We start from the raw sequence: 16,000 nt of genomic DNA on the forward strand, positions 1-16,000 counted from the left end.
ATAAAGGAAAACAATCACACTTTTATGCTGTCTCACCTGTGGCAAAGAGTAACAAAGTATGTAATCAAAGAAAAGTTCTTCTAGGAAATAAACCCAGAAAGAATTAAAGATTCAGGATATCACCATGTCACAACCCCTAACAAGATATGAATTCTGGCAAAAGTCAACAAAAGATGGTAAAATCATTAGTGAAAGGAGAATTTTATAGTAAAGAATAAGGCTGAAATCACTAATCAATCTTTAACATCATTAACAGTGGGACAACCAGACATTATGTAACTCTGATGGATAGGAAGTATACAACTACATCTATGGAATATTTTTATTTAAAAAAAGTTGAATCTAAATCTAATAAAGTTTCTAACTTCCAGTCTGAAGGAAATAGAGAATAGGTTATAACAGTGGATCTCATAGTTGAGCATCAGAATCAGCTGGAAGGGGCTTATTAAAACACAATTTGCTGGGAACCAGTGAATTAAAGGAAACTATAAGGAAGCAAACAACAAAATAGAGAGTGTGGAAAATATTACAGGATAAATAACCCACTTTCAATAACAAATCACATTTAAAGGGAACAGGGGGATGTCATAGAATAAAAATTATTTAAACAAATAAATGCAAATGCAATATTCACTCTTAAGATTCTGATTCAAACAAACCTACTATAAAAAGACATTTTGAGACAATCAAGAAAATTTGAATGTAGACTAAGAATAGATGATATTTAAAATTTTTTAAGTATAATAATAGAATAATGGCTATGTTTTTAAAAAATTACTTTATGGAAATTTTTTTAAAGTCAAAACTAGAGACTTGGCAAAAGCCACACACCACCATATAGCACCACTTTAAGGAGTTTGAGCCTAAACTGAATGGTTTTACATAACCATGAAATCATCATATTAACAACAACTTCTGGTTCCTGAAAGCCATGTGGCAAGCACTGCATTAAGTACTTAATGTAACTTATCTTTCTGAATTCTTAAAATAACTGAAATGAAGATATTAACTTTTATACTCTTTTGCCTGCTGATCATGATCAGAATTTGCACTTCTTTAAGGGTAAAGTAATGAGAACAGTTTGGAGAAAGGCAAAAGTGATGGCAAAAGACCAATTAAGTTATTTCAACAGGTTAAGAATTCCTGCTACAGACAATATGAGCAAATGTTGATGCATTAGGAACAAAAATATAGAAACTATGTTTGAACAAAACATGAATTATGTAATTAAAAAAAAAAAAAACACGAATTATGTCCTCCAGACATTTAACTATGAAACAACCTTCTTCAGCAAATTCAACTTTTTTTCAAGAATTTTACTTTTAAAACAATCATTTCATATGTACTGCAGTTACTGGGCTTACACTTAATTCTTACTTCGACTGGAAAGCAGCCTGATGGAGAAAACATAGAGCAATACCTGCTAAAATGCACCTTCTTCCCAAAATTCTTTAAGGGATAAAAACAAACTATTGTTTTAATTCTATAAATGACTGAAATATCCTCCCTGTGACACCCTTCACACTCACCTCCATCTCAAAGTAGCTTAGATAAAACAAGCAGGAAGGATCATAAGAGTGAAGAAGACTGAAGGGAATGGGATGATCCCTAACCATCTTTTCCAATGGGATAATCATGAAAGAAAATATTAAAAGCCTCTCCTATCAGAGTCCTATTGCAGCTTATCACCAATGGGCCTTATACTGTATTACTTCCTCTAGGAACTGACTTCTTAGAGGCTGGGGTATAGTTAGTTGCTAATGGTTAATTGTGTCCAAGCCTGATTACCAGTATGATTACATCCATATGAAATTCTAAAAAAGTCAAAACTTCTGTCATTACACAAAAAGCAGATCAGTGATTGCCCTCGGTGAGGAGTTAAGGACTGACTGCAAAGGGGCAAGAGGGAACTCTTTGGGTGGGGCCAGTGTTCCAAAACTTCACAGGTGGTGGGTACATAACTGTATACACGTCAAAATGTACCTGAAATGGTTATTTTATTGTATGTAAATTATAGCTCAATGAAATTGTTTTTAAAAAGATGTGGGGTTAATTAGATCTGCAGGTTACTAGTTGTGTGACATTAACCAGTTTTCATTTTCTCACATGTACACTCATACACACTTTATTTTTAAAGCAATCATTTCTTTATTATACTGCAGTTATTGGGCTTACACATAATTCTCACTTCCACTAGAAAAAGGACCCTGTAGTTATCTATACTGCTACTTGTCCTATCTCACAAGGTAGTTGTGAAATACCAAACGAGATAACTACTGAGAAAGTGCTTTGGCAACTCTAAAGTAGTATTACACAACTTTATAGTAGACTTCACATTTTTAGAAAACAGAGATGAAGATGGTTTTCCACATGAATGACTTGAGACCCTTGGAAACTTGAGTATCCTAAAGTCAATCTTTGCCCAGAAATAGAAAGCCTATACAATGGACACTGTTTTAATATCCTTCCTAAACCTGCTTTCTACTGACTCTTGATTACTGGATGGCTCCATGCAGTATTATCTAGACTGCACTTTCGTTTTTCAAAAAGAAAACACTAAAGAAACGTTTTTAAAAGATCATTAAATGAGCATGGTAATACATCTGTTTCCCAGTAGAAAAGGCCAAAACCTAGAAAACGGATATTGAGCACTTTTCCAAAATATTCACAGCTGAAATTTGTCTTCCCCTTTAGTCTGTTAAATTTCTTTCCATCTACTACTACAATTTCACATGTATTACTGAATATTTCCTAATGTAACCTGCATTAGCAGGAGTGAATAATTCTAACATCAAAACTTTTAAACCAGTGTAGTCATTTCACACTTTCGCCTGTTGCAAAATTTAACAGATTCTCATTTTTTCCTACCACCACTGCACAATTGGGTTCTCCACTATCCTACCAGGTATGAGTGATATTTGACATTTAGCCTAGCTATATATACAAAGTTTCCACACCGCACAAGTATGAAGGCTGTTTTGAAAGACATAGTCTCTTCTTCAAATGCAGTTTGGCGACTAAATTCTACCTTGAACTCGGGTTTTTATTACATTGTCTGACAATTTAAAGAAGTTTTTCTACCAGCAACAGGTTTTGCAACCAAACATTAACAAAGCCTGTATGTAGTATCACAGAGTAGGTTGCAATCGGTTTCCATTTTTAAAGATGCCTTTTAGTAACAGCTCTAAGGGGATGATCCCATGGTCCTTTTCTATGGTCCTGCTCCCGTCTGGTCAGTAGGAACCGTAGCTCTTGGGTTTCACGTTTTTCCTTCGAAAACATTAACGCCGCTCAGTCCGGGAGCCGCATACCTCCAATTTTAGTTTCCAAGAAACCTGCAAGAATGGCATCTTGCCCACTCGCTCCTCCAGCCTTCCCTACACGCGGACGGTCGGCCAGAACGTGCAGCTCTCTCCACACCACCAACCAAGCTGGAACCGAGCACCCAGAGGGCGACTGGTCACGGGGAGGAGGGGAGAACTTCTCCGCCTGGAGGACGGCGGCTGAGGTCCAATCCAGCCCGCGCCCAACTCCGCTCGCCGCCAGAAAAGCGTGTGGACCCTACGTTCAGGCCGCGGTGCTCGGTCCGGAGGGGCAGAGCCGCGCGCAGCTCCTGAGCAGGACGTAAACAAACCGACCCGGAGGAGAGGGAAGGGGCGATCCGGGGTGGGGGGTGGGGAGAGAGGACCTCGCTCGGACCCTCCAGCGCAGGCCCGCAGCCGCCTGGCCCCTCCGACCGCGACCCGGGTCCCGCTCCCAACACCGCGTGGCCGCGCGGACGTGGACACCGACTGTCCCAGCGCCTCTGGAGCCCGGAGCCACCGGGCCGTCGGCTCCGCGCCCCCCGCCCGCAGCGCCCTACCTGAACGCGCAATCCGGGTCCCGCGCGTCCCGACCGGGCGCGCCCGACCCGTTCCTCTTGCTGAAGAGCTTCTGGAACAGCGTAGGGGCCATGCTGGCGACGGCCAGACCGGGGTCGCTCCTCGGGGTGCTTTGCTAGGCCCCCGCTTCTAGAGCCGCCCTGCCACCCCCATGGGCGCCTCAGTCATATGACAGAAATTAGTCACTTCAAACGGCCACGGCGCGCGGGGCGGGGCGCGAGGCGAGGCCCGCGCTCATTGGCTGGCAGTGCGCCGCGTCACGTGGCGGCGCGCGGAGCAGGCAGCCAGGTGGGGGCGTGGGGCGGAGCTGGCGCCCATAGGCTGTGGAGGAGACTCCCTCACGTGGCAGCTCACGGGGCGGGGCGTGCGCGGAAGCCAGAGGCGAGGAGGGGAAGGGCGGGGCGGGGCGGGGCGGGGCGGGGCGGGATGGGAGCGGAGGGCAGGGGAGGGGAAGGGCAGGGAGGAGGGATGGCTGGGGAAGCCGAGCCGGGCGCGCGCGGGTCCTGTTCCTCCGCGAGTCCGTCAGTGGCTCTCTGAGGCTCCGGCGGGTGGCGCGGGGAGGACGCCAGGGACTTTGGAGCGCAGAAGCTTTCGGCTCCCTTCACCCTCGGACCGCGAGATGCCTAGAGCACCCCGGGCAGTCACCGCGCCCTCGTCGTCGTCATCTCAGCCCCTGTGGCTTCGCACCTCCACCCGGCGCCTGGCGGAGCGGAGGAAGCGCGCGAGCGTTACCCTGGGGCCGGCGTCGGCTGGACCTGGAGCCCGCGGCCTCGGCCCGGTCGCGGTTAGTGTGGACTCAGAGCTCGACGGCGCGGGGCTGGCTCGCGGGGTCTGATGGAGGACCCTGCCCTGACACCCGCCACCGACAGGACATAAAACTGTACTTGATTATGCAGATTAAATCGGAAATACTTTCAGGTTTAATAAAGGGGTATAGTTTTTCTTTTTACTTAACACTACCTCTTTCCTCAAAGAGGTGGAGGGGTCTTACAGTTGCCTTTTTAAGTTTAGGGAGTCAAGTAGGAGAAAATGTGAGAAAGAAAATATTCATTAATGTTATATGAATGTGGGGCTGTTGAGTTAGATTAGACATAAGGCCTATACCTTTTTTTAGTTTATAATGTGTTTTACTTTACTTTTATTGTTGACATTATAGATGTTCCCATTTCCTCCTGCCCCTTTGCTCACTCCCCTAGCCCCCGCCCCCACTCCTTTGGCCCTCACCGCACTGTTGTGTCTGTGGGTTATGCACCTTCTTTCCTCCCGTCCTCTCCTCCCCCTCCTGACAGCTGTCAGTCTGTTGCATGTGTCCAAGGCCCACACTTTACACAGGAGTTGAAGGTTCAGCCTCCCCCACAGCCCCGAGAGCCTGTGGGTCTCTGTCCACTTGCTTCCAATAACGGAAAAGACTGGGCAACTCTTCTGGTTACTAGATATAGGAAAAGGTGGCATTAAAACTGAAATTGTGATTTCAGAGAGGAAGGGAGAGGGAGGGAGAGAGAAACATCAATGATGGGAGAGAATCATTGATCAGCTGCCTCCTGCACGCCCTGACCCGGACTCCAACGATGACCTCCTAGTTCATGAGTCGCTCAACCACTGAGCCACACTGGCTGGTCTATAGCCTTCTTTTTCAAGTTTGTATTGAAGGGAGTCTCCTGTAGGCACCGTATGAAAGGGTCTTGTTCTCTTATCCATTCCATGTCTTTTTATTGGGGTGTTTAATCCATTTACATTTATTTTTATTTTTTTAATATATTTTATTGATTTTTTAACAGAGAGGAAGGGAGAGAGATAGAGAGTTAGAAACATCGATGAGAGAGAAACATCCACCAGCTGCCTCCTGCACACCTCCTACTGGGGATGTGCCTGCAACCCAGGTACATGCCCTTGACCGGAATCGAACCTGGGACCTTTCAGTCCGCAGGCCGACGCTCTATCCACCGAGCCAAACCGGTTTTGGCAACCCATTTACATTTAAAGTAATTGTTGATAGATATGTAGTTATTGCTATCTTATCCATATTTTTATTTTCTTTAACATTTTTTGTAATACTGGCTTGTTGGTGAACTCCTTTAGCTTTTTCTTTTCTTTTTTTTTTTTCTTTTTTTTTAATATATTTTTTATTGATTTTTTACAGAGAGGAAGGGAGAGAGATAGAGTTAGAAACATAGATGAGAGAGAAACATCGATCAGCTGCCTCCTGCACATCTCCTACTGGGGATATGCCCGCAACCCAGGTACATGCCCTTGACCGGAATCGAACCTGGGACCTTTCAGTCTGCAGGCCGACGCTCTATCCACTGAGCCAAACCGGTTTTGGCATTTTAGCTTTTTCTTGACAGAATAAATGAACAACAACTAAACAACCAGAAACAAACTCATAAATACAGAGCACATTTTTATGGTTTCCAGATGGGAAGGTAATGGGAGGATGGGTGAAAAAGGGGAAGGAATTAAAAAGTACAAATTGGTAATTACAAAATAGTCATAGGCATGTGAAGTATAGCATAGGGAATATAATCAATAATATTATATTATAATAACTATGTATGGTGTCATATGGGTGCTAGGTTTATCAGGATGACAACTTTTTAGGTTATGTAAATGTGTAATCACTATGCTGTACACCTGAAACTAATATAATATTGTATGTCAACTATTATTTTTTTGCCCCACCCCCACCCCCGTCTTATTATTTTAAAAATTTTAATGGAAATTACATCATGCCTGGCCTTTCACACATTTTTAATTGAATTTTCAGGGTACTTATGACCTGAGAATTTTTTTCATGAAGTATAATTTGAAACTACAATTTTAAATTTAAAAATTAAATTGTTATATGCTGAAGTAAAGAGGTCCAGCCCCATTGTTGACCTTTTAACGATCACAAACCATTTTGAAAATGTGATGAGAACTATCTCCAGAAAGAGATGAACTCCTTTTTTTGATGCTCTTCCAGGGAGGCTCACTGAAAGACCTCTGAGACCTACCCATAGATATGAGGTAAGAGTACACCTTCTCCTAGGATTTGCCAGCAGGAATCCTCTTTGACTTCTCACATATGCCAAACAGTAAGCAGGCTTATTCTACTTTCCTTCATTTTAATCATAATTAAAGTTATATCCTCCACCTCTAAGCCTTGAACACCAATTGTAACTCCTTCCTTCTTCACACCTTTTCCTGTGCTCTAGCTGATAATACAAAAACAAACAAAAAATATTGGACTCAAATAGTCCTGCTTTCAAATCCTGGCTCTTGTCACTTTCTAAATTACATGGTCCTGGCCAAGTATTTATTTCTCTGAGCTGTATTTTCCTTAACAGCAACATGAAACTATCAAATGTTTATATCCTCCAGCCTCATTAGGCTCAGTCTAAGAATCAAGTATCATTCTTTCTTTAGGAATCTACCACCTGATTAAACTATCAAATAATCTGTTCTCATTCTCTCCCCTTGCCCTTGGATTATAAACTCCTTGAAGGCAGGAAATAGGCCTTTTACTTAGTTTCTCCTTCCCCCACTGCTTATCACATTTTTGCTATTAAAATTACCGCAAGAGTTAATGACTTAGTTGAACACTGATTTAGAATTCAGATCTAAATTTGGTTCTAGCCACTATCATTAATGATCTTTTTCATTTCCTAACAGCTTTCTCATATTTCATCTGCAGATGTAAATATAAAACAAAAATTATAAATAGTTTGTTATTGGCTTAAGGCCTGTTGAATCATTTACAAGAATATGTTTATGGGACTCATTTAAAAATAAATACTGTACAAGTTACATAACCTCACATTAATTCATTGATTTTAGAATTTTCATTCTTATGGAAGCAACTTTGAAAGTTTTACTCTTATTTTATGTACAGTAACAGTAAAACCATCAGAGTTAAAATCTCACTAACAGTTATACAACTGTACTTTGTTAACTGATAACAGAATTGCTACTTTGTAAGAAGGACATTGTTGAGATGTGACAGGTTAATTATAAAAAAAAAATCCTACATATAGTATTAGCTAAAGAAGATTTTGTGGGGATGAGGTAATATATTAAATATTTAGTGTATGATTTATTATACATACACATTCCTTGCTTCAGCAAACCTTGAGTGTGGAGTTTCTTTCAGTCAGACCTGAAATTAGGTCTCTCGCTCACATGGTTTCAATTAAGTTCTGTTAAAAAATAGTTCATAATATAAGCATTTTCACTTTTAGGGCTTTAACAACTTTACTAATTTTAATTGATACAAAGGAAAAAACAATCAAATGAAGTTACATAGAGCTCTGGTGTTAGCTCTTTATAAATTAGTTGAAATCATCTATTTAGTGAACAGTCCTCTAATATAAGTTATTTTTTCTTATTTTACAATACAAATACATATATTTAAGAAGCATACAGAAAAAGTTTCTTTTTTAACTGATTAATAGTAAGTTATAAGAATCTCAGTAGAATTTTAACACCAGGATATTATCACAAATAATTAGAGAATTTTGATTTTTGAATTTCATATAATTTCAGGCAGACATTCTGCTTTATGGACTTTGACTTCACATTCATGTCTTCAAAGTACTGAAAATTTAGCCACAGCTGCTACATCCTGCCATTTGTTTTTATTATAATATCTGGAGAAAAAAATATAAAAATCAATTACTTCATATACATCACAAGCAGGTGTCCAATAGTTATTAATAACCAGACATTGTGGAGAGAGCTCTTGATGCACAGGCCACTTGAGTTGCACAAATCCAGAGTCTATTTAAAAAAAAAAAAAAAAGGAATGGGTGGCCCACTCCTTCCTGGACATGCTGAGGACACTCTTTGGAGATGCAAAGAGACTTGCTCAATAACATTCCAGTGGAAAGCCCAGCAAAGACAGCGGTCAGTGGGCACCATAAGGCCTCTAACCCCAGCCTTGTAACTTGGAAGAACTCATCGCTGTCCTCCTTCAACCCAAGTTGAAGTCCCTCACATTTTCTTGTCCACCCTTCCTTTGCATTCTCCTACTCTTTGTTTTAATTGAGCCCAGATTTTTCCCAATAGAAGATTCTGGGCCCTTTCCCCCCAACATCTTGTACCAGGAGATCCAGAGTGGAGCCAGATTTATTTATTCCTATTGTCACTTTCATAGTTTGATACACCTCACCCCTGACCTAATTAGCCTATCTACATCAATGGTTCTCAAACTGTGTTTTACCTTAGAATTCACTGAGCTTTTGAATGTCCTGATATCCAGGTCATACTCCATTACAATTCAGTCAGAGTCTCTGGGCAAGGGACTCAAATATTTAGGAAAGTCTGATGTGTAGCTAAGTTTGACCACCAGAGACTTATACCTTTGTCATTCATAGTATGCTCCATAGACCAGTAACTTCATCATTACATAGGAGTTTATTAGAAATGTAAAATCTTGGTCTTCATTCCAGACCTACTGAATAAAAATCTCCATTTTTAACAAGATCCTCAAGTAATTCATATATTAAAATTAGGGAAGCACTGGGTATTCTACCTTCTCCTCCTTACTATTTTCTTTACTGACCTCATACAGTATCTGCACATGTATTAAAGAATTTGGAAACTGGACCACAGTAATCCTCTCCATTCCAACTTTTGAATAACTTCCCAATAATCATCCCACCCAACCAAATCCCACCTACCCTTCCTCAGCCTTCACATATACATCCAGAGCCATGCCCTATGTTTTCCCCTGACACCACCTAGCATGTATCATTTCTGAAACTTTACAGTACTGGAAACCTGGGAGTCATCCTCTAACTGTCCTTTTCTCTTACTATCCTGTACCAGTACCTAATCAGTCACTAAACCCTGGCAATTATACCAATAAGCATTTTCAGTTTAAACGGGTTCTCAAATCCCAGAACTCCTGACCAGATTGCTGAAGCAATGACCCAGGAATATGCATTATTTATAAATTTCCCCAGGTGGTCTGAGTACCATACTTTGAGATACACTAGCTCCGATCCTTATTTTCTCAACTTTGTTCATCATGACTTTTGTAAAACTCCCACCTGATCTTTCTGCTTCCAGGTTCACTTCTTTCAAGACACCTCCAAATTTCTAGCCAGAATGATCTAAATAAAAAGCAGTCTGACCAGGATAAAGCCAAAAGTCAGTATGGCTTAGGAGGCTCTCCATGATCTGAGCCCTGATTACTACTCACAACTCAGTTCTCAGAGAACCCAGTCTCCATTCTAGCTGACCATGACTACTTTCAGTTCCTTAACTACCTGAGGATGCTTTAGAACTCTGTGCCTTTATTTATGCTGGTGCCTAGAAGCCTATGCTCAGGATGCCTCTGAGGGCTTCAGATCATCCTTCAGTGCATTTCCCACCTTCCCTATGTACCCCAAAAGGGTCCTACATGGAGCTCTATGAAAGCATCTATACCTCCATTGGACTTGTTTTATATATCTGACTTCTTCCATGAGATTACAAACTTCATAAAGACAACTATGTCTTTGTCTCAAAATTACCAGCAACAGTGTGTAGCATAGACATGCAGATCAACAAAGGTTTGCTGAATGAATGAAACAATCAACTACAGAACTTCCTCTTTTTATTTTATAGCTACATGACACCAGATCAACAGTCTTAAAAGGTCTTCATGATGTCAAACTTGTTTGATTTCTTTTTCCCCAAGGAAGTGACTGGCATACTTCATCTCTGTATTTGTACTACATCAATAGGTGTGTAGTCAAAGACTGCACACACTTTATATGAGATGGCATAATCAAATTTATCATCAAATACAATAACCACACAATATATTTCAAGCTCTTGCAATTTAATGAAAACAAAGGAATCAAAAGTTTTCAAAGGAAATTGTAGTGAGCTAGACTTGAGTAATTAACTTAACCTATGAAAGCAAACAATAATCATTGCATAACGAGTCAGACACTTTTCACAGGTTATCTCTAATCCTTGTAACAACTCCTTAAGCTAAGAGCTACTATTATGCCAATTTTACAGATAGAAGAGTAAAATTCAGAGGATTTAAAGAATTTGTTCATATGACAGAGCTATATTTGAACTTAGGGATGGCCTACTCTTAAGTGACTTCTACCACTCTCAGATACTCTAATCTTTTTTTCATCTCATTCCTATTTAATACTTCTGCCTGCTATTATTATCTAAAAACTCAAACTTCTCATATTACTAGCTTGAGATAAAAATTGATAACATGCAATTTATCATCTCTTTTGAAGGTCAAAATAAAATAGAAGTCTTAAAATCTTACTATAAGGATAGCCACAGGTTTCGTTTGATTTCCCAAAAGGTATTAGCCTAGAAGTCTTCCCTGACACTTCAGAGCAAAGTTCTATGTTTTGACAGTGCCTTGCTCCACTTCTAGCTTATCAACTTACAGATAAGACTGTGAGGTTCATCTTATAACTAGTCTGTAAGCCCTGGAGGGCTAACTCATATACCAGATAATATTGTGGTGCCTAATACATGCTTATTGGTCAAATTAAAGTGCCAATATTTTACCCATCCATTTCTATAACTGTAAGAAGTACAAAGCAATGATTGTCCAAACCTCTTATTGGAGATCTATATATATAAAAGCCTAAGCAACTGGCCAATAGGCAAGTAGCTATGACACACACTGACCATCAGGGGGCAGATGCTCAACACAAGAGCTGCTGAGCTGCAGTGACTTGGCAGCTGCAGTGACTTGGCAGCTGCAGTTCTCGGGTGACACACCCGGAACCAGAGAGGAGGGAACCTGATTCCAGGGTGCATCACCCGAGAATTGCCCTCTCGCGATCTGGACCCCTTGGAGGATGTCGGAGAGCTGGTTTTGGCCCAATCCCCACAGGCCAGGCCGAGGGAGCCCACTGGTGCACAAATCTGGGCACTGGGGCTCTAGTCTATGTATCTAAAAGCCTAAGCAACCATTACAACCAAACAACTGGGAATGACCAGTCAACCGGTCGCTATGATGCGCACTGACCACCAGGGGGCAGACGCTCAATGCAGGCATTGCCCCCTCGGGGTCAGTGCACTCCCACAGCCAACTTCCGGCAGCCAGCCAACCTCTCACAGTGCCTCCCCCTGCCAGCAGGCCCCGATCAGCTGGGCCCCAATCGGGACTGGGTGAGAGGGCTCCGATTGGCCCTGATCACCAGCCAGGCCTAGGGACTCCACCCATGTATGAATTCGTGCTCTGGGCTTCTAGTAAATAAATATCTGTTTAAATAGAATACAGAAGCCCAATGTACTAGTATAAAGCAAAAAGAAGAAAACTGCTTTGTCTGGATGAACTAGGAAACTCAGAGCCCTATGTACTCTACCTCCTCCATTCCCTATATTTCAGCTATCCAAACTACTGATAATCAGGAAAGCTAAGTTCTAGTATTTATTCTGCCAGTAATTAGTTGTATGTGTGGGGAAGCACAGGACTTGGTTGGAATGTCTGTAAGGAGGATTCGCTGAAAGGTCAGGGGCCTCTAAGGGGACCTTGCCAAAAGCGGCAGCCCCTACCTTGACTTTTCCAAAAAAGTCCGATCCCCTGGGGTATTTTGCTAGAATCTCTATGTTTAGTCTTTAAAGACCTGAACTTGTAGAAGCATATACTTTCTCAAGGATACTTACCCTGCTGATTGTATCTAGAGATTAATATGAGTTCAAACTGTGGTTACAATAAAAAGCCAATAAGGCAGGAGAACAGGACTGCTTTTACTACTGAAGTAAGAGTCCCTTAGCTCTCTCTTTCACAGAAACCTGTGTTGGAGTAATCTGTTCAATCGTCGCTCAGGGTCTGCTGGTCAACCCTGGCAGTATGAACTTGGGACAGTCATTTATTGATCTGGCTGTGTTATTTGTTATGTAAAATGAGCAAAAGAGAATAGATTATATAGTTCTCAAATTTAAGTGCTTATTGGAATCACTTTGAGAACCTACCAATTGCAGATTCCTGTGCCTTATTCTAGAGTAAGCATGTCAAACTCATGGCCCATGGGCCACATGTGGCCCACAACGAATATTTTTGTGGCCCAGCCAATATAATGGTATGTAAGAAATGTTTTAATAAAAATTTAACTTAATTTTTACAATATCCTGTTATACATAATTATTAATAATGAACTACAACATTCGCTCATAATTGATTACTACAATCATGTTACATTCATTTCCCTTACGCGCCTTTCTCTCCACTAATACTAGCAGTGAATATTTTAGCAGCTAATTGACATGTCATTAGTCTTTTTAAAAAAAATATGTATTTTTATTGATTTTAGAGAGGAAGGGAGAGGGAGAGATAGAAACATCAATGATGAGAGAGAATCATTGATCGGCTACCTCCTGCTTGCCCCCTACTAGAGATCCAGCCCAAAACCCCTTTACCAGAATCGAACCTTCAGGCCGCAGGCTGGCGCTCTATCCACTGAGCCAAACCAGCTAGGCGTCATTAGTCTTTAAAAAAATAAAATAAATTTTTTTATTGATTTCAGAGAGGAAGGGAGAGGGAGAAATGGAAACATCAGCCCTAGCCAGTTTGGTGTAGTGGATGGAGTGTTGGCCTGGGGACTGAAAGGTCCCAGGTTCGATTCCAGCCAAGGGCACATGCCCAGGCTGTGGGCTTGGTCCCCAGTGGGGGCCGTGTGGAAGGCAGCCGATCAATGACTCTCTCATCATTGATGTTTCTATCTCTTCCTCCCTCTCCCTTCTCTCTTAAATCAATAAAGAAATATATTTTTTAAAAAAAAATGGAAACATCAATGATGAGAGAGAATCATTGATTGGCTGCCTCTTGCATGCCCCCTACTGGGGATCCAGAGCACAACCGGGGCATGTGCCCTGGACTGGAATCGAACCTGGGACCTTTTAGTCTGCAGGCCGACTGAGTCAAACCAGCTAAGGCTAATCATTAGTCTTGTACTGACTTGTTTGGTGTGCGCAACAGGAAATATTTCGCTTTTGGAGAACAAGAAAAATAGGTTTATTTGTGTTGCACTTACTAATTTGTGCAGTTATTCAGTGTCTGGTAAGTTAAAGTTCAAGAAAAATTATTAATTTATATTAAAATGTTGTATTGTTTTATGTTAACGATTAATCATTTATTTCAGCCCTTTGTATTCAGCATGTCTCTATCAAAACAAACCTATGTTCCTATGAAAATTGAAGCTTTTGTTTTTTTTTGCGGCCCACATAAACTTAAACCTTGTTTATTTGGCACGTGTTAGCCTTTGAGTTTGACATGCTTGTTCGAGAGAGTATAATTTACAGGTCAGAGAAACCTTGGACTAGATGTTTTCTAAGGCCTCTTCTATCCAGGTTGTCACCATTCTTGGATCTCAACTTACACATACTACTTCCTCTATCACATCTCTTTTGGACTCCTCTGGTGGTTCGCTTTCACCACATTTTTCCTTTAATCTGCACAGTGCCAGCCAATGAACAAACACCATACAGAATAGGGGTCCTTGTCCATCAAAAGTGAGCTTCATCCTGTAGTGCTGATTAGATTACTGCCAAACTAGCTAAAACATTAAATGCCAGGACTAAAAATAGGCTGCTGCATGTTTAAAATAACATGATCACTAGTTAGCTTGGGGCTTTGCTATTTTTACTGAAGGAAAGGCAGAGACAAGTGGCCAGGGGTTGAAAGGAAATTACTTACACAAGGAGGCTGCTAACTGAGGTGAGAGCCTAGGAAGAAGCCAGAAGGTGGCACAATTGGTTCAACATGCATCAATGGGTCTCTGAGAATTAAACTAAAAATTTTGGTCTGAACACTCAAAAGAACTTCCCAGATACATTTTGTTTTGATTTGTTGCAAAATTCAGAATTGTGACATTACCTGATGTCAGAAACCAATATGACAGGCCAAAAAGATCAAATTATGAGAAGTTTCTCTATTTTTATTTTTTAACTTTTTTTTGAAGTATAGCATTCACACTGAAATGTACACATATCTGTACTGTACAACTTTATGAGTTTTCATAAATAACACACCAACATAGCTAGCATCCAGGTAATGAAACAAAACACTACCAGCACCCTAGAATTCCCTCTTTAAACCCTTCCAGTTGCTATCCCTGTCCACAAAAGGGCATCTACTATGGTGATTCCCATGATAGTTTACCTTTGCCGAGTTTTGTACTAAATATATTAAATATACTTTATTGTACCTGGCTCTTTATGTAACATCCTATCTAATAAAAGAGAAAAATGGTAATTGGCGTACGACGATACCCTTTTCATTGGCTAATCAGGGCTATATGCAAATTAACTGCCAACTATGATTGGCAGTTAACTGATAACTAAGATTGGCAGTTAACTGACAACAAGATGGCGGTTAATTTGCATACGTAGGCACAATGCAGGGAGGCAAAAGGGAAAGCAGGAAGAAGCCCCCTGCCACTGACAGTGATCGGAAACCCAGAGGGGAGCTAAGAGCTGGGGGGCAGGGCAAAGGCGGCCCTGGGGCCGCCTTTGCCCTGCCCCCAAGCCATGATCGGAGAATCAGGCTCCTTTGCCGCCCTGGCCAGTGATAGCAGGAAGTAGGGGTGGAGCCAGCGATGGGAGCTGGGCACGGTCGAAGCTGGCAGTCCCGGGAGCTAGGGGTCCCTTGCCTGGGCCTAAAGCGGAGCCCACAATCACGGGGCCGCTGCAGCTGCAGGTCCCTGCTGCCTGGGCCGGACGCCTCAGCCAGAGGTGTCCTGCAGGGGCAGGGGAGGAGCCTGCAACTGCGGGGAGCTGGGGGTCCCCTGCCCAGGCTTGACACCTCTGCCAGAGGCCTCAGGCCTGGTCAAGGGGCCGATCCGGTGATTGGTGATCGGAGGGTGATGAGGGTCAACTCCTCTGGCCGAGGCATCAGGCCTGGGTGGGGGGCGGAGCCGGGGATTCGGGGGGATATGGTGGTCCCCTTGCCCAGGCCTGAAGCCTGGGTCAGAGGCGTCAGGCTTGGGCGGGGGGTGGAGCAAGTGATCAGAGGCAGATGGGGGTCCCCTGCCCAGGCATGATTCCTGGGCCAGAGGCCTCAGGCCTGGGCGGGGGCCAGAGCCAGTGATCAGGGGGAGATGGGGGTCCCCTGTCCAAGCCTGACACCTCTGGCGGAGGCGTCAGGCCTGGGCAAGGGGCCGATCCTGCGA

General features: G+C 42.3%; 1 protein-coding gene across 2 annotated transcripts in view; it reads right to left on the reverse strand.

Annotated features, from left to right (window-relative positions):
• Positions 1–4,058, reverse strand: part of FNIP1 (folliculin interacting protein 1) — a 99,594-nt gene extending 95,536 nt beyond the window's left edge. For both annotated transcript variants that reach the window (XM_059698309.1, XM_059698307.1), the window contains exon 1: positions 3,863–4,058. In XM_059698309.1, the coding sequence (XP_059554292.1) occupies positions 3,863–3,954 (92 nt within the window). In that variant the 5' untranslated portion in view covers positions 3,955–4,058. The remainder of the gene's footprint in view (positions 1–3,862) is intronic.
• Between the last annotated feature and the right edge of the window lie 11,942 nt (positions 4,059–16,000).

Source organism: Myotis daubentonii, chromosome 5 (genome assembly GCF_963259705.1).
Source record: "Myotis daubentonii chromosome 5, mMyoDau2.1, whole genome shotgun sequence".
Classification (NCBI taxonomy): domain Eukaryota; kingdom Metazoa; phylum Chordata; class Mammalia; order Chiroptera; family Vespertilionidae; genus Myotis; species Myotis daubentonii.